Here is a 24,173-nt window from a genome sequence, read left to right as displayed (position 1 = left end):
TGGAGAGGCCAGAGTACAACTTGTGGAATTGATTTTTTTCTTTCTACCATGTCTCATTCCACACTGTGAGTCCCAATGTCAGGCTGTCAGGGTGATGGGATGGAATTCTACCTGCTGAGCCACATCCCTGGCACATGTGAAGACCTTCCGCTCATTTCCTATTGTCTTTAAGAAAAAAATCATTCCTAAAGTCTTCACTCAAGCAGCTGCTTGCACATATACATTGATAGGAATGGATTTTGAAATCTGTTGTTCCTCCCTGGTCCTCCACACCTTATCTTATTGTCCCTTCTGATACAATGCATCAGCTTCATGGCAATGGATAAAATGATATAAATAGGAAGAAAATATTATACAATGTAACTTCCCGCTAAAGTCCCAGAGGAGAAAGCATAGCTGAGACTGATGTGCAGATGGGAAGGCTCTGTCTCTGCTTTGCAAATCTCCCAACATGTCATAGCTGAAGGGAATCCAAAGCCATGCGTTTCTTCTAATGCTCTGTCCAAGGGTTACATGTAATTCCCCCATGTTGCTGCACAAATTATCCAGAATGATTTTAAATAATCATTTGTGGCTCAAAATCACCACCCAAAGTTATATAAAAGATCACTCACCTCCAGCCATTGCTGGCTGACTGGCACACATTCTGATCTCCAGCATCCTTGCCTTTGATAGTGTTCAGATTCTCTCACCAAGGGCTCTTACATGATTCCACAGACTTTCCATTAAGTAAACTTTTCTCTCTATCTCCTTCTACCCAGAAAATACTTTCTCTAAATATGTTTGTGTATGTATGTGTATGTATGTGTGTGTCTAACATATATTTATGGAATGGAGAAATGGCCCAATGGTTAAGAGCACTTGCTCTTCAAGAGAATCCAACTTAAATCTCCAGGCCCCATATGGCAACTTATAACAACCACCCATAACTCTAGTTCCGGCAGATCCAATGCTTTCTTCTGAATTCTTCAGGCATCAGATATTCACATGTCAGGTACTCAGACATACATGCAAGAAAAATGCACTCCTATACATTGCATTAATAATTCTAAAAATAAAAAATAAAAATTTGCCAAGGCAGTGGTTGTGCATGCCTTTAATCTTAGTATTCTGGAGGCAGAGGCAGAAGCAGGTAGATCCCTGAGAGTTTTTGACCAGCCCTGTTCAATAGGCACATTCAAAATCCTGTCTCAAAACAAACTCTGTTCAACTTCTCTTGAAACTTTGTCATCCCCAGCTCTTTGGACTAGCTACTTGATAAAGTCACTGTATCATATAATACCTATTCCTGCACTGGCACCAAATGTCCACAGGGCTAAGAGAAGTCATGAGACAGAGAGGCAGGAGGAGTAGACCTTGTGGGACAACAGGGAATAGGAGAGCACACATCTCAATCTGCACAGCACTGTCATTATTAGGACTATTCTAGATGAACCACAATCTACATTTTAGCACATCCTTTAAAAAGATATACATGCCGGCAAATTTGATGTGCTCCTTACACCTTTGTAAGTCTGCAATATAAGTACATTTTCCCTTACAAGGAGGTCAGTTCAAACATCCTTAGCTCTACACGGAGGCTCACAGCATAAACATTACATATCACTGTTCAAGGTACAGGACTCAGAATTGCAGAGTTACTTAAAGCAACATTATGCATCTTAGAGGATGCTGTGCACCATCTATATTTAGTTTGACAGGTGAGGAAAGAAAGCACAGAGACGAAGTAACCTGTTTAATAGGCTCACCACAGGGAAAAAGCCATTATGCATCCCAGACTGTCTTATTGTATAGGCAAAGATATTAAAATGAATGATTCTTAACACATTGTTGACCTGTAGGGTTTTGCCCCCACAAAATGCAGAACCTCTTTGAGGGGAGGATTTATTTTCTTTCACTGATGATTTTCCAGTGTTTTGGAATCCTCATAATCAGGACCTGCCTGCCATTCTTCCTCCTTGGGTCAATCACACATTACCACAGCCACCCAAAACTTAAAACTGTCCTATTCTCCATGCTGATGAGATTGCCTTATCGTTTAGGGACTCAGATTGTAACTGTAGAATGAATAGTCATGGTGGAACTGGAGGATAATCTTTTGCCTTAGGTGTTGTAGAATAAATAAGTAGTTCACCAGGTCGGCTGAATTAAGATGCCAATTCTGTCCTTTAACATCTCATTTGACACAAAGTACTTTACCTACCTGGGTTACAGTTTCCATGTTGGTAATGACAGTTCCCCCAGTTGGTGACTTATTTATCTAAGCAGAATTCTTAGAACTTAGCTGTTCCATACACACTAAGTATGGTGATGGTTAACTTTTTTTGTTTTCAAGTGGTCAGGCTGTGATGACTTCTTGTTTGATGTCCAGTTGCCTAGCTAGATATGGCTGTCAAAGGTTTGTTTACATATGATTAACTTTTAAGTCAGTAGACTGAGTGAGGCTTGTCACTCCTGCTGATATGGTGAGGTTCATCCAACCAGCAAAGGAAAAGAATTCTCTTCTGAACTGCAAGATCGATGATGATCCCAGTGGTTCTCCACGCCCCTCCCCCCATCTTCCCCCCCCCCTCTCTGGCTCTCTCACATACTTGTTATCTCTCCCTGTCTTGTGCTCCCTCCCTCCCTCTCTGTCCTCAATATACACAAAAACACTCTATCACCACTACCACATATCTGCACCCCAGAGGCTCAATTTTCTGAAGCACACTGACTAATATAGATGGTCTTGCATTATGAGATGTGAATGAAATAAAATACCAGAGATAACAGTGACTCCATGATCAAATCAATTAGATGTTACTGGTAACTCCTGTGATTAAAAGAACATTTTTCCCCACTGTGTAACACAAGTAAGCTACAAAGATTGGAGACTTCCACCAACATGCTTCAAGCTATGTGATTGTGATTGAAATAGATACTGCAACTGGAATCCCAACTTTTTCCTCTCTATCTTGTTGATGAGAGATATCCTAGTCAGGAGTAGAGGGGAAAGCCTAAAGGAAAGTTTATGTTGTGGATGCTAGTACAGAGTATAGATAGTTGATCACGAAGGGCACAAGTATTTTATTGTGCCCCTTTTAATGTTCTCACTGACTATATTCACATTTCCCAGCTCACAAGAAGAATGCTTCAGATTCTTATCCTAGTCATGTGAAGTACACGGCACTCAGAAAGAAAAAAAATATGCAGTGCCCAGAGGCGATTAGAAATTTCATTTAACACCATAGTTTCATCTGTTTGCCCTTTCTGTTTCTGGATATAGGCTGGTATCTTCCTGATAGAGAACTGCAAATGTTTTTTTATCTATCTATCTATCTATCTATCTATCTATCTATCTATCTATCTATCTATCTATCACATAGCTATCACCTGCTATCTACCTATCTATCATCAATCTATCTATGTGATGCATGTGAATTAACATAGATGTATCTGAAAACCACCAAACCCAATGTTTTTAATGTGTTCTACAATTATCTATATATCATCTATCTATGCATGATGTATATGAATTTGTGTAGATGCATCTGAGAATTACAAAACCTCATGTTTCTATCATCTATCTATCTATCTATTATCTATCTACCTATCTATCAATCTCACACCTATCTAGTGTGTAACATGTATATTTGTGTAGGTACATTTGTGCCATGGTCAGCACATAGAGATCAGAGGAAAATGGGCTGAAGCAGTTTTCTTCTATCCTGTGGGTCTAGGGAGTTATGCTCAGGCCATTAGACTTGACAGCAAACACCCTTATGCTGAGCCATCCTACAGGCCTCAGACCTACATACTTTGCCATCAAAAGACTGTGCCATTAAATGGGATTTTAATAGACTCAAGGCAGGAAGGGTTTTTCTGAGCAACCATGAGGATCATTTGCAAATGACAGGGAGAGACAGTGTAATGAGTCTGATCTTTGTAAGTAATAAGAACTGCCATTTTCCATTTGTTTATCATACACTAGGCAATTAACATGGATTAGCCTTTTCAATACCCATTTCAACCCTAGACTTGGATTCATTTAAAAGAGGACAAGGGTGTTGTGTTAATTTCTCAAGTTCCTCTACAAGTAAGTGTATCAGGGTTCACAAAGTTGGTGCTTTAGAAACATTTTTGAAATTCAAATCTAATTACCTCACTTTTCCTTTCCTCCCTAGCTCTCTTTCATATACCTCCTCTTCCTTGTTTTCTCTCAAATTCATAACTTCTAGCCTCTTTTTTATTGTTGTGAAACACACACACACACACACACACACACACACGAACACACACCACACAGAGAGACACTTTTAGACCTTAATGTATAAAAATAACAATTACTGAAAACTACAGCTGATCAGAAGTTAGAGATCAACTGATGTGTGGTGGACAGCCCCATATGTTTCATCTACAAAATAACTTCTGAACCTAAGACTCAGGGAACATCACTAATGATGGGGCAGAAAAATTGTAAGAGCCAGGGGATTGGGGTATCTGCTGTGTGTGATATTACATCTCATAGAATCGCCAGGAATGCTCCAGTTGGGTATTCAATACCATATGATCAACCTTGTAATTATATACATACAAGTAACAACATCCCAAATAGCTGATGCTTTTTAGCTACAACCCTTCACTACCATCTCAAAAGCTATTAGCAGTTTCAAAGGATGTTTTAAGATATCTTTAGACGTGGAACAATGGTTTGTAGTATTGGGAACCTTCATATCCTAACACTAGAATTCATGCTATATTTTCACATTTGAATATATGCTCCCTGACACAGCAGATTGTTTGGTGGTGTGTCTATCCATTCTGTATTTCCTTCCCAAATCATTTAAAGGGAGTCCTGAGCCTGAACAGAGGCCATCCCTAAGTTAAAGGTTTGCATCCCAATGCGTTTGTCCTTTCAGCAACCAGAGAACATCACAGTACCCCTTATCTTACTTTGTCACACTGTCTTACTTTGTCAACATTCTCTTCTGCATCATTGGTCTCTTGCTTCTGTGTGTCTGTATGTGTGTGTGTCTGTCAATGTGTATGTGTGTGTGTGTCTACATGTGTGTACCAGACTACCTGTGTGTGTCTATGTGTCTGTCTGTGTGCACCAGAGTGTATGTGCTATGTGTATCTGTCTGTATCTGTGTGTGTCTGTGTGTGCGTGTGTGTCTGTCTGTCTGTCTGTCTATGTGTGTGTCTGTGTCTGAGTGTGTCTATGTGTATGTAGTATGTGTGTCTGTGTGTGGTATGTGTCTCTGTGTGTGGTCTCTGTGTGTATGTGTATCTGAGTATGTGTCTGTATGTGTGTGTCTCTCTGTGTATGTGTCTCTGTGTGTATGTGTCTTTGTGTGTGTCTCTCTGTGTGCGTCTGTATGTGTGTTTTCTGCTGGTCCTCAGGCTCACTGAGTCCAAGCATCAATCATGTAAGTATGTGCAGTAGCCATAGGACTCTTTGATGTTAGCTTATACACCCCACCCCATCGGCACCACCAACAATTCTCCAAGCTGAGACTCATGACATTCCAGAAAGAGCCTCCATTGGAGAACAACAGAGACTAGGAAGGGACTATCATGATGCAGTGTATCTCTCACTGCCTGGACCAAGACAAACAAAATAGGAGATAGAGAGAAAAATCTACCCGTGCTCAGGGTGCTTGGTGCTTCTAGAGAAATATTATAGAGGTCAGGTTCAAGACCAGGACTCTAGAGCAGAGTTTCCATGTGGGGTGTCAACACTGTATGTTACCACATGTGACCCTTAGGTAAGCAAAGTGACCTCTTACCTTATTCCCTCACATAGAAATAAGGGAACACTGAAGAGACTGAGCTTAGCCTCTGACAAGGTTGTACTGCTCACAAGTGTACTCTGTAGGCGGGTGATGACTGAGAAGTCAATCGTTACTTTAATTGATTGCAAAACTGAGGCAGAAAAAGGGAAGAATCTACATGCAATCATATGGCAGATTTACTTCCTTAGACTGCACTAGGACTTTGACCCCACCACTGGCAGCCTTTCTAGAACCTTCTGGCTCCTGTTACTGCCTTTATTACTTATGCTTTAGATATGAAAAGCTGATGTTTGTGGGTTGTTTTTCTTCTCAAATTAATGGATTTAGGCTGAACTATTATCTCATCTGTTGCTCCTCTGAGGCTAGGGACAGAAAACTAGACGGGATTAGGATGTTGAGGTGAGCGCAGAGCAGCAGAGTGGGAAAGCTCACCGCAGCCGCCCAAACACAGTTGTGGGCAGCAAAATAGTCAGCCTTGCACAGACCTGGATTCAAAACAAAACAAAACAAATCAGAAGCCATGCCTCTAATCCCCTGCCAACTGCAGCTTGGTAGAAATGGGTCCTCGGGCACAACTACACAGATGAATTCAAATCTTATTTTTTGAAAGGGGCTCTGAAAAACTGCAGCAGAAATGGATACGATCATATGATCTCACATAGTGCAGGTCTTCAGGGGATTCTGTGTTCTAAGCATGATTGACATTTCATCTGCCTGGACAGACACTAGATACCAGGGGAATAGTCCTCTGAACTCACAGAGTAGTGCTGCCTGCAGGCTGAGGGCGCGAGGGCGCAAGTCAGCCAGGGCCTGGCCTACCTACAGATCTTATTTAGAGATCCTTTGTGTTTGGAAAACAGCTGGGAGCAGGAGCGGGACAATGAGTACTTGTTCAAATCTTGCTATCTCCGGTCTGAGTTCTGTTGTCATCACTACTCCCTAAGTCCCTGACTACAGCAGATCCGAGTCTTTATCCTTAAGCATTGACAAAGCTGGTCTGAGAAGAACAGCGAGCACGGGAGTGAGGGTAGTAAGGCTTTGTTTGTCTTTTTATTTTGTTTTTCACATAACTTCTTTGTGGCAAGCTTGTACTTTCCTTAGCATGCATGGAAGCATCCCTTGTTTTCATTCATGTGTTTATTTCTGCCCTCAATTCTCCTGTTTTTACTAAATCCATAGAAGCCTCTCTTTCCACCGTACTCACACCACAGACAAAATAACAGCTGAGAAAACATTTTAATTATTCTCAACCGCAATGTGGGCTTCTGTGTAGCAACAAGCAAGGAAGCTATACAGACCCAGAGAGGACAGCAAGAGGCAGCCTAGGTCAAAGCCTGGGGAGATGGTTTCACCATTACAGCCAGCTCCAAAGCCAGAGACTAAGCTCTGCTAGGATACATCCAAGTGTCTCTCCTTCTCCTGGAAGAGACTGTGGAAGAACTTGCTGAATTCCATCTGATAAGTCTTTGCCGGTCAGGCATCTCAGATAAGGAGTTACTATGCTAAGCAAATTGCTTTAAGGAAAAGGTAGGGGTGTGTGTATGTGTATGTGTGTATATGTGTGTCTGTGTGTTTGTGCCCGTGCATGCATGTATTGGGTGTATCAGATAGTGGACTGCATTTTATAAAGGAAAATAAAAACCCAAAAGAGAATATATATATATATATATATATATATATATATATATTTCCCCTTCAACTAAAAATGCAGTGGAAAGCACACAGATCTAAGAGTGTACTAGAAACCTGCCCTGTGGCACTCCCCGGTTAGCTCTTCCCTAATCTATAAACTTTCAACATCTCTGAGACCCATGGGAGGAATGGAAGAAATCTAATGGAATGACCTTGAGGAACAGAAGAGAGCAGAGGGCCCCTAAAAGAGAAGGAACTATCAGACAAGAGGTGCCCAAGGGTGAAGGGAATATAGAAGTATTGAGTTAAACACATTTCCTGAATAAAATACTGGGAATATACTAAAAATGAAAATAGGTTTCTAGTTCCCTCCAGTTTTTCCATCTTTATGTGTTGTTTTTGCATTATTAATTAATTACGGAGTGAAATGAAGAAAATGCCTATCAAGTGCTAGGAGCGACGTGAAGGGAAGAGATTAGGGATGCCTGATTCTTTTCAGGTGGTCCCCAGGTAGCCCACAGGGCATCATCATCCACCACGGAGCTGGCCTATGAGGACCTTTGTGGGGATTCGGCCACGAAACCACCAGGGGGCGCTGCATGCCGGGAGGGGCGGAGCTGCTTTAAATCACAGCGCCGGGCGGTTCAGCGTCTCAGAGAACTCTGCCACTTCTCACTTCCAGACTCCACCACCGCCTCCCGGACCAGAAGCCAGGAGCCTCGCCCCGCAGCAGCACAGGGAGCAAGGGTATCAGCACTAACTTGTTTGCAGAGACCCCATCACCTTCGGGAGCTCAGGTGCGCACCTTGCAAACTCCACTTTCTACATCTGCCACTCACTGAGCCCGCGGGAGCCTCGGAAAGAGCCATGGCCAACGCGGGGCTGCAGCTGCTGGGTTTCATCCTGGCTTCTCTGGGATGGATCGGCTCCATCGTCAGCACTGCCCTGCCCCAGTGGAAGATTTACTCCTATGCTGGGGACAACATCGTGACGGCTCAGGCCATCTACGAGGGACTGTGGATGTCCTGCGTTTCGCAAAGCACCGGGCAGATACAGTGCAAAGTCTTCGACTCCTTGCTGAATCTGAACAGTGAGTGCACCCTCATCCTCCAACTCCCCACCCTCCATCCCGACTCTCCCCCACCCTCTCTACCCCCACTCCCCAGCCTCGGAGCCCTTGTTCTCTGTAGTAGCTTCATTCAGCCCAGAGGCTACCCTCAAAGTTGGTCAAGGCTTCTCAGCATGTGCTCTGTCCTGAGAAAGCAGAGAGAACCCAAGCTTCAGGTTAGAGCCCTAGATTTGCCTCTAAGTCTCTTCTCTACTTGGCCCCTTCTGCCCTTTTAGGTGTGATTTTTTTTTTTTTTTTGTCTCAAATTCTAATCACGGTGGGTGGAGGTTGGGAGAATGAAGACCACTATGGAACTAAGATTCTTGGGCCTCTTCTGCACATTCATTCTAATAGGGTTTGGACAAGAAAATGGCACACTTTGGGTAGGTTTAGATGATTCTGAAATATCAAATAAGAAGCTTTCTGACTCGTCTCATGGCATTTCCAACGCACAGCTAAGGTTTACTCTTTGGGTCTTTTGGTTTTGTACCTTGAAGAACCTCTTGAGATCCCCCCCCCCCCAAACGTTGGCTTTCCAGCCTAGGATTTGCAGGAGAGTCAACTTGTGCGGTACAAGTTTAGAATAAGAAGGACTGGAGGCATCTGGGGAGTGGGTCACTGAAGAGAACTCTTCTGAATAAACTCAGCAGCATGGCAGCAAGAGCGAAGGCAGAGAAGGAGGCAGCCTGGTGGAGGTCACCGTGTGGGAAGAAGTCTGTGAGGAAAAAGAAAGGCGATTCCCATGCTTTTCATTCCGCAATGGAATCTTTATGTATTGATGCATTGGTCCCATATGTAAAGTGAGAAAGGCATGTATAGACAGGAATATCTCTACTGATTCTGGGGAGACAGGTGATAAGATGTATTCGCCTTCACTTTTAGCTAAAACTTTTTCAGGGCTTTGTCAGAAAGCCATTCAATTCCTACAGGGCATGTTCTCTTCCTGGAGAAATCACATTGGTTGTCCTGCCCTTTACCTCACAGGAGGAAGAGTTCCCTTAGCCTTTGCCTAAACAAAGCTACTCCACAGTCCTCTGGGAATGCGGATATGAACAGTGCTGGCATTGTCCCTGACCTATGAGAGTGGAGCTCTTCCTCCTTCCCAACAAAAGCACTTCACTTTACAGTTATGAGACCTGCCACAAATCAGCTTGACACTGTGAGAACCTGTAGAATGTACTCAGCTGGCATGGGTTTGTCTCCCCATCTGGACTCCTCTATTAAACGTAATCTATACATTTGGAAAGCATGTCCTATTTATTACCCTCCCGGGATACACTCAGGCTGTTGACGATTGGGAACTAGTCCAGTGGAAAGAGAAATGCCTTTAAGAAAATGGTGTCAGGCATTTTCAGAACCATATTGTAGACCTGGCAGGTGAGATGTGCTACAGCAAGTCCAGAGAGGGCTTCCCTATCAATTTTATTCCTCTAATCCAAATTCTTTATTTTATCAGGTCTAAGTTTCCCAATTGGCTGGATAGAATGATGGTCCATGCAGCAAATATTCAGATTGCTCTTACCCAGAATAATTCATTAAATGGTTGGTTGTAATTTATTCCTTTTAAATATACTTATTATATTTCCTAAAACGGTGATAAACACATTGACTATCCTTCCATAACAAGGAGTGTTTAGAAATGGCTTGTTTGTTGATTTATTTTAGCAGAGAACAGCTTCCATCTTCTGTTCTGGTTAAAGCTACAGTTTATTCAAGATGGAGCCCAGCAGCCTCTCTCCACAAACCAATTCCCAGAAGCATGAGCCTTGACTCACACTACTCTCCCAGCTGAGCAGTGATTCAGTAGGTGCCTTTGGACCAGGCCCAGAAAACTTGTCTCTGTTTCTCCACCTGAGCCACGGTGTTCACGCCTACCTGATGTAGAGATCTGGTTGGTGATTCACTGGCTAGTTTTGGTGTAGTACCATGACGCCTAGAGATGAAAAGGCTTATCTGTGTGTGTATGTGTGTGTCTGTGTGTCTCATGAAATTTACCTCTCACAAGATGCTTTGAGGTGAGAAGCACAGCTATGGGTTTCCCAATATTGTACTCGTGAACTTTGCCCCAGAGCCCACTTCACCAAAGTATAAGATAGAAGAGTGTCAGTGTTTTGTAACCAGACCTCAAGGGCTACCTCTGTCATATCTGGTATCAGTTGTGAAAGGCACACGACCTTTACACAATATGTACAGTGAGTGCAGTATTATCACGTCCCATGAGAACCACCGGACATAGCATAAAGAGGCCATACGGTACAGAGCTTTTGCCGAACAGTTTATAGAAATGTAACAATAATTTCCTGGAGAAACAATAGCTACCCTGTGAATTATAGCCCATAACAGCCCAGAACATTGCCAAGCCCCTGCTTGTGATCATTTAGAGTGACGATCCTTGCAGCTGAAATTTGGGCATACAAAGTACAGGAGTAAATACAGTTATGGTAGACATTTCTTTGTCTAATTCACACATCTCTCCTGGTTTTGATTCCATTCCCAGCATTGTGGAAAGCCAGCTGCCTGTTCCATGTACTTAGCTAATTGCTTCTTCTTGCTTCACTTTAATAGCCAGCACTGTCCAAAGACAGGGCTTTCCTAGGAGGCTGCGTGTTGGGAGGTGTGAAGGCAGAGATGTAAGCATTTTCGTCGATTGCAGTTGTGAAGATTCGAGCAGCAGACAAATGGGAGGTTATGCTAGACTCTCTTTAAGTCTCAGCTAGCCCTGAACTGCTGTAATTTGTTTATAAGCTACCCCAGCCTGTTGAACTTGCTCTGCATGAATCCACATGTGTGTAGGTGTGTTTAATGAGTATTGGTGGTTGTGAGGTTTCCCAGCACTCTTGCCATGATGTCAAGCTCAGCGGGGGAGCAAAATCCCTGGCTGGGGTATCTGTGCAGCACAGGTGGAGAGAGAGGTAACCACTCAGACTTCTCCAGACTCCTTTCTGCTGCTAAATAGACAACATCCAGAAACGCCATGGGTGTGCAGAGTGGAACAAAAGTTAAACAAGAGCCAAAGTCTGAAAGGAAAACGTGTGGAGTTCTTGCCCCAGTTTGTCCTGTCCAGGGAGAGCTGCTTGCTCTCCATGGGATTCACGATTTGTAACATAGGGCAGAGTAGGAGGAGTAGAGGGATGAATCAAAGGTCCACTGGCCTATTTAGCAAACCTGAGCTTGGCCCTATTTTTACTTGTTGGAATGCAGCAAAGGTCATTGGTAAGGCTTGTGACAACTTTGGTTGTCGCCAACTTCAGTGACTGAAGGAGGGAAGTGGCATAACACAGGTTTTCTAGATTACAGTGATGATCGTCACAGAAAAGGTTATTTGAGGTAGAGAATGAGTGGGAGAGCTTGAGGGGAGGAAGGGAAGTGGAGAAATGATGTAGTTATATTTTAATAAAAAAATAGTGCCCCAGAAATGGCAATATACATTTAATAACGAGGCGACATAAAAATGAATAGTATGCTTTTTAAAAGAGATAGCAAAACGTCTCAGGACACCCTGAGTGGTGGTGATCCCTCGTCCTCCAAGTCATCGTGGACGGCTGACTGACCCATAGACACCGAGTCCCACTTAGCCCACCAGCTCCAGCACCTGTAAAAGAGAAATGCAACAACGAAGGCACCCGTGAAACTTTGCACACCGGCTAAAGAGAACACCTTAATCATTGAAAACGGCATAGCAGTGCTCACTAACAGTCTGAATAAGCTCATCTAGCTGTGGAAGAGAAAGGGCATTTCTGCTGTGGCCACACAACGGGCACTTATTTTATCCCTGAGACCTTTTAGCACATATTATAATAAAGAACTGTGTGAAGGCAGAAATACCATTAAAATCTGACTTGCTCATGGTATCTATGACATAGGGTAGGAATGAGAATGGCGGGTAGTCTGGGGCATGCACAGTGCCAGGAATTTATGGCGATTCTCCTGTTTGGAGAACATGCCTTTAAAGTTTGGAGCAGGGGAAAAAAAAATCCCCTACCTGTCTATGCTTGTCTTTGCAAACTTTGATTAAAATAGCTGTAGTAGAAGGATACTGTCTAACTCATTTCTTGTCTTATAAGAGGCGATCTTTGTAAGTATTTTTTTTAATTATACTTTCAGGTTGAGAGTGATGAGGACTCCTTAGGGGGTCATTAAGCTGCAGACTTTCCCTCTGCCTGAGCTTTATTAAAAGGCTGCCTTCCTGTTTCCTGCTGGATAACTTTCAGAAACCATAATGTAACTTCAGCAGTATTTGCTAACTCCTTTCTCCACACACAGCTTTGGTTATAATGTTACAAAGCTAGCTACACATTTAAAGACATAAGAAAGAAATGTAAGTGCTTCTGGGGGTGGTGCTAGAGTAAATGGACTAGCCCTGCTCCAAATATTATTTTGTAATATTCATGCTTCACTATCAAATTCTGTGCCCTGCCTTCCTCATTCTGTTGAGAGAGAACTAAGAGAGAGAGTTCACAAGAGTTCACTGAATAAACAACTTTTTTTTAAAATTTATTTTTTATTAGGTATTTTCCTCGTTTACATTTTCAATGCTATCCCAAAAGTCCCCCATACCCACCCCCCCCAATCCCCTACCCACCCACTCCCCGTTTTTGGCCCTGGGGTTCCCCTGTACTGGGGCATATAAAGTTTGCAAGTCCAATGGGCCTCTCTTTGCAGTGATGGCCAACTAGGCCATCTTTTGATACATATGCAGCTAGAGACAAGAGCTCCAGGGTACTGGTTAGTTCATATTGGAATAAACAACTTTTAAAAATGCTATCAGGTTAAGGGAAAAATGCAGTCCCCCCCCCACCCCGCGTATATTTCTAGCATTTTGTAACACACTTAAGGCCAGGTTTATGTAGCAAAACTTTAGCATCCCTGGCCTCTCAAAGGAGGTGTTTGTCTGATAAGTATCATTTCAAAGATGTAGCTAAAAATATAAATGAGCAAATAAATAAATGAATAAATAGACCTAGTTAAACACAAGTATGTGCTTTTTCTCTCACATTATTGCCAGTTTTGAGGAGCAAGCATCCCTCTAGTCCAAACTCACCAAGAACACACTGAATGACACAGAGGCATGGTCAGGGAGTGTGAGCAGTGCTTCAGACTGATACCACTCCAGTGCAGCCATCAGGCAGCTCAGGAGTACACAGGCCATGACTCTGACTCGAATGGCTTTCACAAGATCTTTATTGGAAAAAATGAAGCTAGTTCAGATGAAAGCTCTGGTTTAGAACTAATCTTTACCCTAAAAGCATCACGAAGAGTAGTTTCTTAGTCTGACTTCTTATCCATCATCACATGTGCCCAGCTAGTAAGTTTCCTTGCTGTTTCAATTGTCCACCATTGTCTGTGGTGGACAGGAAAGCTTGCATTATTTTGTATCCTCCCTGCACATGTCATTACGGTTAGCCATTGTTCAATGTCTCCACTTGATGCCAGTCTAATATAAAGCAGAAGATAATTCATAAACAGTGGCGTCCAGGTGTAAATGGAAAATGTTGCTTGTCAAAACAACATTCTTATTCTGTACTGCTTTACCATGTTTTGAAATAGAAATAAGGCTCCGAGTCTCTATGATTTTGTAGTTACAAAGTATATTGTCCATTGACTCCAGGTCTGTGTGCTAGACAAATGACACTGTTCTATAAGGAAATGAAGCATTGTAGGGTTGTTAGCAAGCATGTGACAGAACATCTGTTATTTCTCCTTAACTTTGAAAAAGTAATAACTAAGGAAAGACATGAAGCACAAATGCCTTATTTACAATTTAGAGTTGAAACGTTTGTGAATATTTGGTGATTGTCAGTGAGTAGAGATGGCACATCCATAGGCTACACCTGGGAGCTCCTTTTGAAACCTGATTTATGAGTCTGGTGTTCAGAAGACTCCTGAAGGATGCCGGGTGTACCATGTTCAGACTTGTGTGTGGTGCTCGTGGCCTATGTTTTGACTTCATGAGTGGATTGGAATGACTATTATATAAACTAAGTCTAATGGAAACTGTATAACAAGAACAACATCCAGAGAGATCAAAGACACCAACAGACGTCATTCATAGAGAGCTGATGAATGAACTGTAATAAAATAAAGAGAAGGTGTCTAAGACAGAAGAGGCTATATAAATGTTTGTTAAGGGCTAACATATCATTAATGCTTTCTAATTATATTGTTTTCTTCACTAACAGTAAACTCAGGTCACTCTGTCTTAGAATGCTCCAATGACTTCTCATTACATTTGGAGTAGACTCTGAACTCCTGACCCTGCCTACAAAGCTATAATGTGTGTGTGTGTGTGTGTGTGTGTGTAGTGTGTATTGTAATTTGTATATGTATATTTATGTACATATGTATTCCTATGTATATATGTATATGGGAATCAGTATGGGTATGTGTGTGTGTGTGTATATGTATATGGGAATCAGTATGGGTATGTGTGTATGTATACACACACACACACACACACACACACACACACACATATATATATATATATATATATATATATGCCTCCTGCCAACCTAAATTTACTTCATTTCACTTCCTACCATTTGTCATTTATCTATTAGATAGCTTGTTGGCCCATTTTACTGGGGATCCACGACTTTCTTAGGATGCTAGACTTTTCACTTAAAATATGAAGCATCCTTAGCAAACAGGCAAGAATGGTCACCCTCTCCTCCAAGCACATAGATCCCATCATTGCCTGCAGCATCTTTCCAAAATGGTTTCTATCTAAGCAAAACATCAAATCTGTTTTGTAAGAACATAATTATTTAGTTGTTTATTTTCCTAAGAAATAACACGTACCATTCAAAATACTACTGATAACTCACAAGGAAGTATACACCTTAACTGGGAGTCCTCGGGACTTTCCTCTTTAAACCACAGCATGGTTGGTGACTCCAAGAAAAGTTTTCTAATGGTCACATGAGCAGCTTCATGGCTCTGATCCAGTAGTTCCTTCCTTACCCTGGAACCTTGTGATGAGTATGCAAGAGAGGTGTGTCTATATATTCTTGTTGCACACTTATAAACAAAAGAGTATGGCAAAAGAGAGAGTGTACCATTTTAGTATTTTGATGAAAGAGTAAAAATTACTTCCAAATATCATGGAATGCTATAAAAATACATTTGATACTGCTTAGAAAGACGTTCTGTGATTCTGTCATGGACTGTAATAACAAGGATAGAAATGACTGTAAGTTAAAATGTAGTAGCATTCCAGAGAAGTTTGTTTTGAATTGAGATGGGTAACTTAACTTCTCAATCTTGAACATGTGAGACTAACCCTATGTACCCACTAAATACTGAAGACCAGGAAGGAACAAACTGTTCTAACTCCCTGCATAGAGATGGTCACCCTTATATTTTACACAATACAAGCATGGTTCCAAATAGTAGGTAATTTTCTCAAGATGCTAATAGCTTGCAGTGTAAATGCTTCCATACAAAAAAACTTCCACTTCACTTATTAAGAGTGTGAGATAGTGATGTTCAGTTGAAAGGGGAAATTAATTTATAATTTAAACATCTCTAAGTAGGGTCCCAGCACACACACACACACACACACACACACACACACACACACACACTCTATTCTTTTACCATAATCTTGGCTTTTATTCCTTAGGAAACACACTGTCACAGTCTCTCAAATCTCATCCTGTCTCTGGTGATAATTTAACACAACAAAGATAAGAAATAGGCTTTTAGAAAATTTTGCAGAAACCTTAGAAATGCGAGTTGGGGTTATCCCTAACATTATGTAGTGTGATGCTTTTGTGGTTTTAAAAACTGCTAATATCATCTCCTATGAATCTACTGCTATGTTCCAAGTCATCTTCTTAAAATTTTGCCTTAACATCAAAATCTAGAAGGTTGTACCCTTCTCCTACTCAACCTCGTGTAACTAGGGATACAATACTGCTTATCTAGCCATGGTCACTCCTGAAAACCTCATTTGCTTGTCCATAGTCACTTGTTTCTGAAGCCTAGAGACTGTACTCTAAAACTAGTGACTAGTACTAAATATGCATTTTAAGCCAGAGTTACAAATGATGAACATTAAGGATAATATGTATGACTGTTAGTTCAGACTCTAAATACCCAATGGTAATGATTACATACTCAGCTCAGTGAGACCTATTCTATTGATTCATTAATAACTTTCCAGTTGATTTTGGACTTCATAACTTAAAGTAGCAGCCATCCTTGACTCTCAGTTTGCGTCCTCCTAACAGCCATCCCAGTGGCTACGGCAGAAATGTCACTAGAGTTCATTTTCCTTTGGGCACCTTGTTCACTTTTATCCGTTCCCCCCTAAATACAATAACATATCTCATCTCCCACCACTCTGCTGTGACTGCTCTAGGCATGGTTTTGACATGTCCTGAATGTTTCCCACCAGGTACTTTGCAGGCAACCCGAGCCTTGATGGTAATTGGCATCCTGCTGGGGCTGATCGCAATCTTTGTGTCCACCATCGGCATGAAGTGCATGAGGTGCCTGGAGGATGATGAGGTGCAGAAGATGTGGATGGCTGTCATTGGTGGCATAATATTTTTAATTTCAGGTACGAGAGGCTCCTCCTTCTTCCTTATCTACTTTTCTCAAAATAGTGTGGTTTGAAATCTAGGTTTCTAACTTTTAGTTTCTTTGGTTTATATTCTATTCACTGAATCTGAAACTTTAAAAAATATTCTACCATCTGAAGACATGAGCCTTGTATTCAGTTGACTTTCATCTTCTCAGTAAGAACCAGTGGAAATTTGACCTCTGTACACTTCTGTCAAGTACAACCATGAAGGGCTCAAGTACCTACTAGTTTCTTGGCCCAGTCTGTTCAGATTCAGAAGATATTTTGATACTTAGCCAAAGAGTCTGAACCAATTTGATGTGATTCAGAAAAATGCTATTTGGGTGTGATGGTCCATGGCTGTGATCCTAGCATAAGAAAGATGAGTACAGGGAAACGTGGAGTTCAAGGCCAGCCTCAAGAAAATATACATAATATGTGAATGGTATTGGATTGGGAAAGATGGGATTGGACCTAGTGGAGAAAACTGGAAGAAGGTAACATTGTAGATGGGCAGAGCTAATTTCACAATAAACACTATGTACCCATGGACCAGAGAAGAGATAATTTAGTATGGGTACACTTGGAATATTAACAAGGTAGGATATAAAGTTAGCTGAGCTAAGGAAGAAAACAGAACAGAAAGGAATGTGAAAGCTTCTGACAAAGTAGGCTAGGTGTTGCAGAGAAGACACATTGCCAAGATTACATCAAAGGCTCTAGTATCATACCACACCCATCCTCATGACTCTCATAAGTACTATAGGCATATATCTGGGATGGCTTCAGAAGTCTGCTTAACCAGTTCAAGAGCATATGTATGAACAATTTGCACGGTCAACTAGAATGATTTTTTTGTACCGTCAAGTACTATAAAAGAAGTTATTTGTTTTGGATTTGTCAGTTTTCCGAACAGTTATATAAATTGTGGTATTTTGAAATACACACACACACACACACACACATATATATATATATATATATATATATATATATATATATATATATACACACACAAACACACACACATATATATATATACATATACATATACACATACATACAATAAATTAGAATGATTAATGTATGTTTTTGTCAGATATTCTTTTGGGGGAATAATACTTTACATCCACTCTCCATCATTTTTTTCTTTATTTTTTTTCATTTTTGGGGGGAGGGTAGTTTTAAGATAGGGTTTCTCTGTGTAGCCCAGGACATCCTAAAACTCATTCTGTATTCCAGGCTTTCTTCAAACTACCAGAGATCTGCCTGTCTCTGCCTCCCAAGTGCTGGGATCAAAAATGTGTGCCACTATTACCTGGGTGCTTTCTAGCATTATTAAGGACTCTCTAGCCACTATATTGTATAAGAAACCTCTTGATCTTATCTTACTTTCTACTTGAAAATTTGCATGTTTTGACAAACATCTCTAAAGATAAAAATAAGTATTATAATTTAGACATCAGAGAGATGTTGAATGAGTGATGATGACCAATTCATTTCCTTTCATTACTGAATACAAAAATACCATGCACAATTGAGTTCCATTGCACAAATCAACCCAGAGTGTCACCTCACTCAGCAGATGATCCCATTGTTAGGGGTTGCCTTAGACCTGGGGGAGGAGGAATCTGAATGCTCTACTCCCTGTGCTACTTAACTATCTCTGGCTTTGCTGCTTGGCAAGAAAGTAAAAATTGATTTTGGGTTTTTAAAGAAGAATGCAGGAAGATTTTTATCTTACATTTTGTAAGCAGTTCTCTGCCGATATGAACATTTTGTTTTTCAAAAGCAATTTCATACACTAAACTACAGTACTGCAAACCATTGACAGAAATTTTGAATAAGATAGATCTATCCGACTCTTTCTGAGTAGCAGTATTTGTGCCAGTGGCCTTGGACTATAAATAAATAAGATGTCATAAACAGCATAATCTAGACCCAACTTCAATCTAATATCTTTGTAATTCCTTGCAGAACGGTTGGCATAAATCATATCTAAGTCAAATTGATTTCCATAATAATAAAATAAAATGTCAGCACTGTTGATGAGATTCAATTCTTATAGAATACAATTAGGTTTAATAGTCTGTGTTTTTGTGCTCAGTGTTCCATAGTGATTAATGACCTTGCTTTGATTTTCTGTAGGTCTGGCGACATTAGTGGCCACAGCATGGTATGGAAACAGAATTGTTCAAGAATTCTATGACCCCTTGACCCCCATCAATGCCAGGTAATTCTAGTCATGCATAAAATAGTTCATTCTCTGAGAAAACAACCCTTTTTGTTTTCCACAGACTCCTGCCAGGGCCTTAGTTTCTCAGATTTGCTTTCAAGAATTGTATGGAAATTCATGTCACACTTGCAAATAATTTAAATGACCTGTGACTCATGTTAAAATGAATTGGATAATTGCTTTAACAGCCAGGACTGATGAAAAAATGCACTTCAAAGGAGAAATGTTCTAATCTGGATTCTAGCCAACAATTTATCACATCTTCATTTATTTATTCCCCTAATATGAACAAAAAATGCTAATGCGTTGGACATCTTCTTCCTGGACAATATCCTGATGCTTCCATATCTAATACTTGTGATTTTTCAGAAATAAAATACAGGTTCATGAGTTATTGAAAAAACTTTTTACCACCATAGTGGTTAACAAACAATGCTTCATTCCTCATAATTTCCACATGAAACCATGATGTATCTAGTACATTTAAAAGTCATTTTAAAATTTTGTCTTCCTGTCTTGAAAAACCAAAACCCAAAACAAACAAAACAAAAAGATTCTCTTCCATTACAACCATAAAATGGACTTGACAAAGGTCACCTTTCTTAACAGTTCAAGTTTTACAAGTTCAGGACCTGAGTCTGGGCTCTCAGGTAACAATGCTCTTTGATCAGCAACAGGAGTTACTGTCTCATCGTCTTCCCATCTTTAAAGCTTAATAACTACATTCAAAGCTAGAATGTTAAGACATAATTACTGTTTGTGTGTGCTAGGCTGAGTGAATGAAAAATCCCAGTGTTTGCAGAGATACGTGTGTGCCTTCTTATACAGTCACCCACATACAGAAGAACATAGGCTGCAGTGGTTGCTGGAGTCTCGCCCATCCTGTGAGATGTATAAGGTAGAGACAGAAACTGCTGGAGGTCCAGTGGGCCACATCTGCTGCAGAGTAATAACATTAGGAGTGCATGAGCAAGCATTTTATAAATTGCCAGGCTCTGTGCCCTTGTCATCATAGGATGGCACATGGCCCTGAACACCCTCCAGGGAAGCAAGTGGGACAATCTGCTTCCAAGAGAGGAAACTATAGCTGAGAGGCAAAGCTGCCAGTTCAGAACTGCCACAGCTGAGCTTGAGTTTGGACTCAAACCTTGGGACTTGTACAGCCAGCCGTTTTCTCTGTTTGAGGTCCATGGTCAGCCACAGACTCCTCATCCCAGGAAGGTGGGAGTCAGCCATGTGATATGCAGATGTCTGTCTTCCAAAAGATAGATATTTATATTTTATTTTAACTAGGTTCATGGATGGGTAACCATTCTTATTACAGAAATGATTACTATTTGATGGTAGCTGACTTTGTAAGTAGCAGCCTAGGACTCTGGCCTGGTCCTCATTTCTCAAGTGCCTACACATCTTTTCCAAGCCTCCTTTGCTTGGAAAGGTCTTAGGAAATATTTGTGTAATTAAACTGGTATATTACATGTCCTATTATTACCAATATGCTGTTACAAATTATCGATAATTACAATGTAAACATTATTTCATGTATGTGCTTACAAACATCTGTAGCTAATGAAGAATTGTGTGAATATATATATGTATATGTATATATATATATATATGATTTTTTTTTTCACTTGCCAATGGTCCTCATAGCAGCCCGTTGCTGTCTTTTCTTTCAGGTATGAATTTGGCCAGGCCCTCTTTACTGGCTGGGCCGCTGCCTCCCTCTGCCTTCTGGGAGGTGTCCTACTTTCCTGCTCCTGTCCCCGGAAAACAACCTCTTACCCAACACCACGGCCTTATCCCAAGCCAACACCTTCTAGTGGGAAAGACTACGTGTGACAGAGGCAAAGGAAGAGATCCTCCTGGAGCAAATACAAAATGGACATTGAAACTAGGATTGACATTAATGCCTTAGACTGTTGATGATGGTTATCTGAACTGTGGTAGAACAGAAGGAAGCATATTTTTATACATCCCCATGGATATGCAGGCCTTGGCTGTGCCTTATAATCTTTCCTGAGTACAGGAGGGAAGCCTTTTGCCTGTGAACTGCTGCTTCCCTCTGAGAAATCACACTCAAATGGGGATAAGGTGCTCCTTGCATGTGTATAGATATGTACAGATACATATTTTCTATTAAAAAAACAGACAAGTTAAAAAATCCCTTATTCTCCTCATACTGTACCAGCATACTTTAAATGACTCTAAAATATATACAATTCTGTTTTGATTGAATAAGCCTTTTTGATGTATTATTCTTTTTTCTCTATGAACATATGTGATCAGTCAAATATCACCCCTTTGATCAGCATTTAGTAATTTTGCCATAAGACCAGACTTCCTTATGAACTCAGACTGTGTTCTTTTTTTTCCCCATGTGTCTTCTTTACATCAAAATATTTAATTTTTTTACTCTGAAACCCACTTTTTCAGACTATTATTCTGAGGTTTGATTCTAACTCCCGAATCTAATAATGAATTTGGAGCCCACATTTTGAAGCTTAAAACCAGTAAGATTCCCATAGTCCCCCCGATTCTGAGCTGTGGGGACAAACATTCTAGACAGATGATGTTTTCCTGATGACCTTTCTGCACGGTCTTTGCACTTCGGTCTGGAGCTATCCTGTTTGCTTTAAAAATATTTGTTTCCCTGAGTGGCTGTGCTGCTAACCCTGTTGTTGAAACAGTTTTATTGCCTGCATTTTTTAGGTACTTATTTTCCATCCCAGATCCTGCAAACTGCACTTCTCCTCTCCCCTCACCCCAGCTGTCTAGTTTCCCCACATATAATTATCCGACAGTTTAGCTCTTTTCAGATAGGTGTGGTCTGTTTATCTACACTAACTGCTAGACTTGCCAGAGTGGTAATCTAGTGACAAATATTCCCTAGGTAGCCGTGGACAATTTACAATCTTTATACCTCGTTTTCCCATCTGTCAAATTGAGATAATTATACTTAAGCAGCTGGTAGAGGTAATGCGAGTATTAATTAGTTGATATGACTCTCATTCTTTGAACATGAAATATGCCTAAGTAGTGTTTTTCCTTGCTCAATTAGCAGTTTTGAAGACACTGAATAAGATCTATGCACATGCCTTCAACTGTTCTGTATCTCTTTGTCATGAGTTGATTTCCTCCCATCCAGCTGTGCATGGCCTCTTGTTGGTGCTGTTTCGTTTTTACCAGTGCTCTTAATATTCTCATCCATAAGAAAGGCCCTTCAGTCAGCAGAGCAAGGTTTTGTAATACAAAGGGTGTTGCCATTGACATTGGTAGACCTGGATTTGCATCTTGGTGCTATCACTTAATTACTGAGCTTGGGCAAAGGCTCTTGGTTGCCCTACATGTATTGCTACATCTAGACAACGGGTTCATTAACTCTTGTCCTGCCTATGTTGCATGAGTCAAGAGGGGGCATAGGCTAACATGGTTTTATATTGGAAAACATGTTACTCTATAAATTAATGGCTTTTGTGTTTATTTTTTCAAACAACTGGAAAGAGAAAAACGTTAAGTGAGTTTCATTCCTTAAGAACTCTCTCAAATGAGGAGTTCCTAAAGCTTACTAAGTTAAACTGATCTTAAGTCTTTAAGGCTTTTGGTTGGGAGTCAGTGTTTCAGTCTATGGTCAAAACTGGCCAAGAGCTCCTATGTCACTCAAAGATCCTTCTTCCTCAGCCTCCCAACTGTTAAGATGAGAGGCATGAGCCCCTCCTACTGTTACACCCTAGTTTCAGTTGTTTGGCCTGGTACTTCTGTTGCTAAGCAAATGTAATGGTGAAAGTCTATGTATACTCTAAAGGTAAATGAAGTGCTCTTTGTGAAGTGATACTTTCAAAGTTAAATGGAAGCTGACAGTTATAGGAGAGGTTAAGAATTATAATTCATGGTAAAAACCACATAGATGAAGTTATAGAAAGAATGGAGTCTTATGTGAATTTGTACTATGTAAGTTTTACTATATTTGTGTGTGTAATCATGCAAAGATGTTTTGCCACAGATACTGTGCTTAATATGTAATGTAAATGCATAGAAATGATACTTGCAAAACTACACAAATCTATATATTCTAAAATAATCCCATAGAAATCTTATGTCAGAACTTACCTAGTTTTGATATTTTTATACCCTACTACCAAAGCTGGAAAGAGATCAGATGATATCTGGGGGCTGCAATGGGAATTTGTACAAAGCACTACTCTTTTTCAATAAATTGTTTTTTAATTAATAAAGAAGAGCTTCCTAGCCTGTTTTCTAATCATGGAGATCAAGGCTGTTAATGTGTACAAGAGAGGAATACATGAGATAGGGGGCTGCTTAGAGGTTACTGGAGAAATTGGGGTTCCCTCTTGGGGGGTCTTAGTCTCATTAGTAAAATAATCTAGAAACAGATCTGGAAGAGCATTTTGTTTGTTTGTTTGTTTGTGAGGAAAACAATTACCCAGACAAGCTGCAAATCTTTACAGTTGCCAGGAAGAGGGAGGAGGAGAAGAAGTACTAAGCCTTTAAGGAAGCAGACAGGCTAAGTCAATGATGGAGATCAGCAAGCAGTCACATGACCGATTAGCAGCTACACTGCCAAAGAGGATGGGGGCTTCAGGGAAAGAGTGCCAAATTCCAGAGTGTCCTAGAATGAGTCAGAAAAGTGGGCAGACCACACCAGTGCTATATGCTGCAGGCCCCGAAAGCTCCTATATAGGGAAGGCGTTGCTGAGGCTAAGTACGTGTGCTCATTGACGGAATAATTATTCCTCCCATCTCTATTGCATGCCCTTAAGTGAATCATCTTCCCTGAGGGGTGGTCTCTAGGCAAGGTGACAGCTAGTCCCAATTGGATTAACTTTTAAGGGA

General features: G+C 40.8%; 1 protein-coding gene across 1 annotated transcript; it reads left to right on the top strand.

Annotated features, from left to right (window-relative positions):
- The first annotated feature begins 8,061 nt into the window (after positions 1-8,061).
- Cldn1 (claudin 1) lies at positions 8,062-23,557 on the top strand. The gene is made up of 4 exons (XM_021184698.2): positions 8,062-8,496; positions 16,916-17,080; positions 19,232-19,316; positions 20,999-23,557. Exons 1-4 carry the CDS (start codon positions 8,274-8,276, stop codon positions 21,159-21,161), a joined length of 636 nt encoding a protein of 211 aa, XP_021040357.1. The 5' UTR covers positions 8,062-8,273; the 3' UTR covers positions 21,162-23,557.
- Positions 23,558-24,173: the final 616 nt, after the last annotated feature.

Source organism: Mus caroli, unplaced genomic scaffold (assembly GCF_978045245.1).
Source record: "Mus caroli unplaced genomic scaffold, Mus_caroli_1 scaffold_17, whole genome shotgun sequence".
NCBI lineage: Eukaryota > Metazoa > Chordata > Mammalia > Rodentia > Muridae > Mus > Mus caroli.
This window is presented reverse-complemented; position numbering and strand designations above follow the sequence as displayed.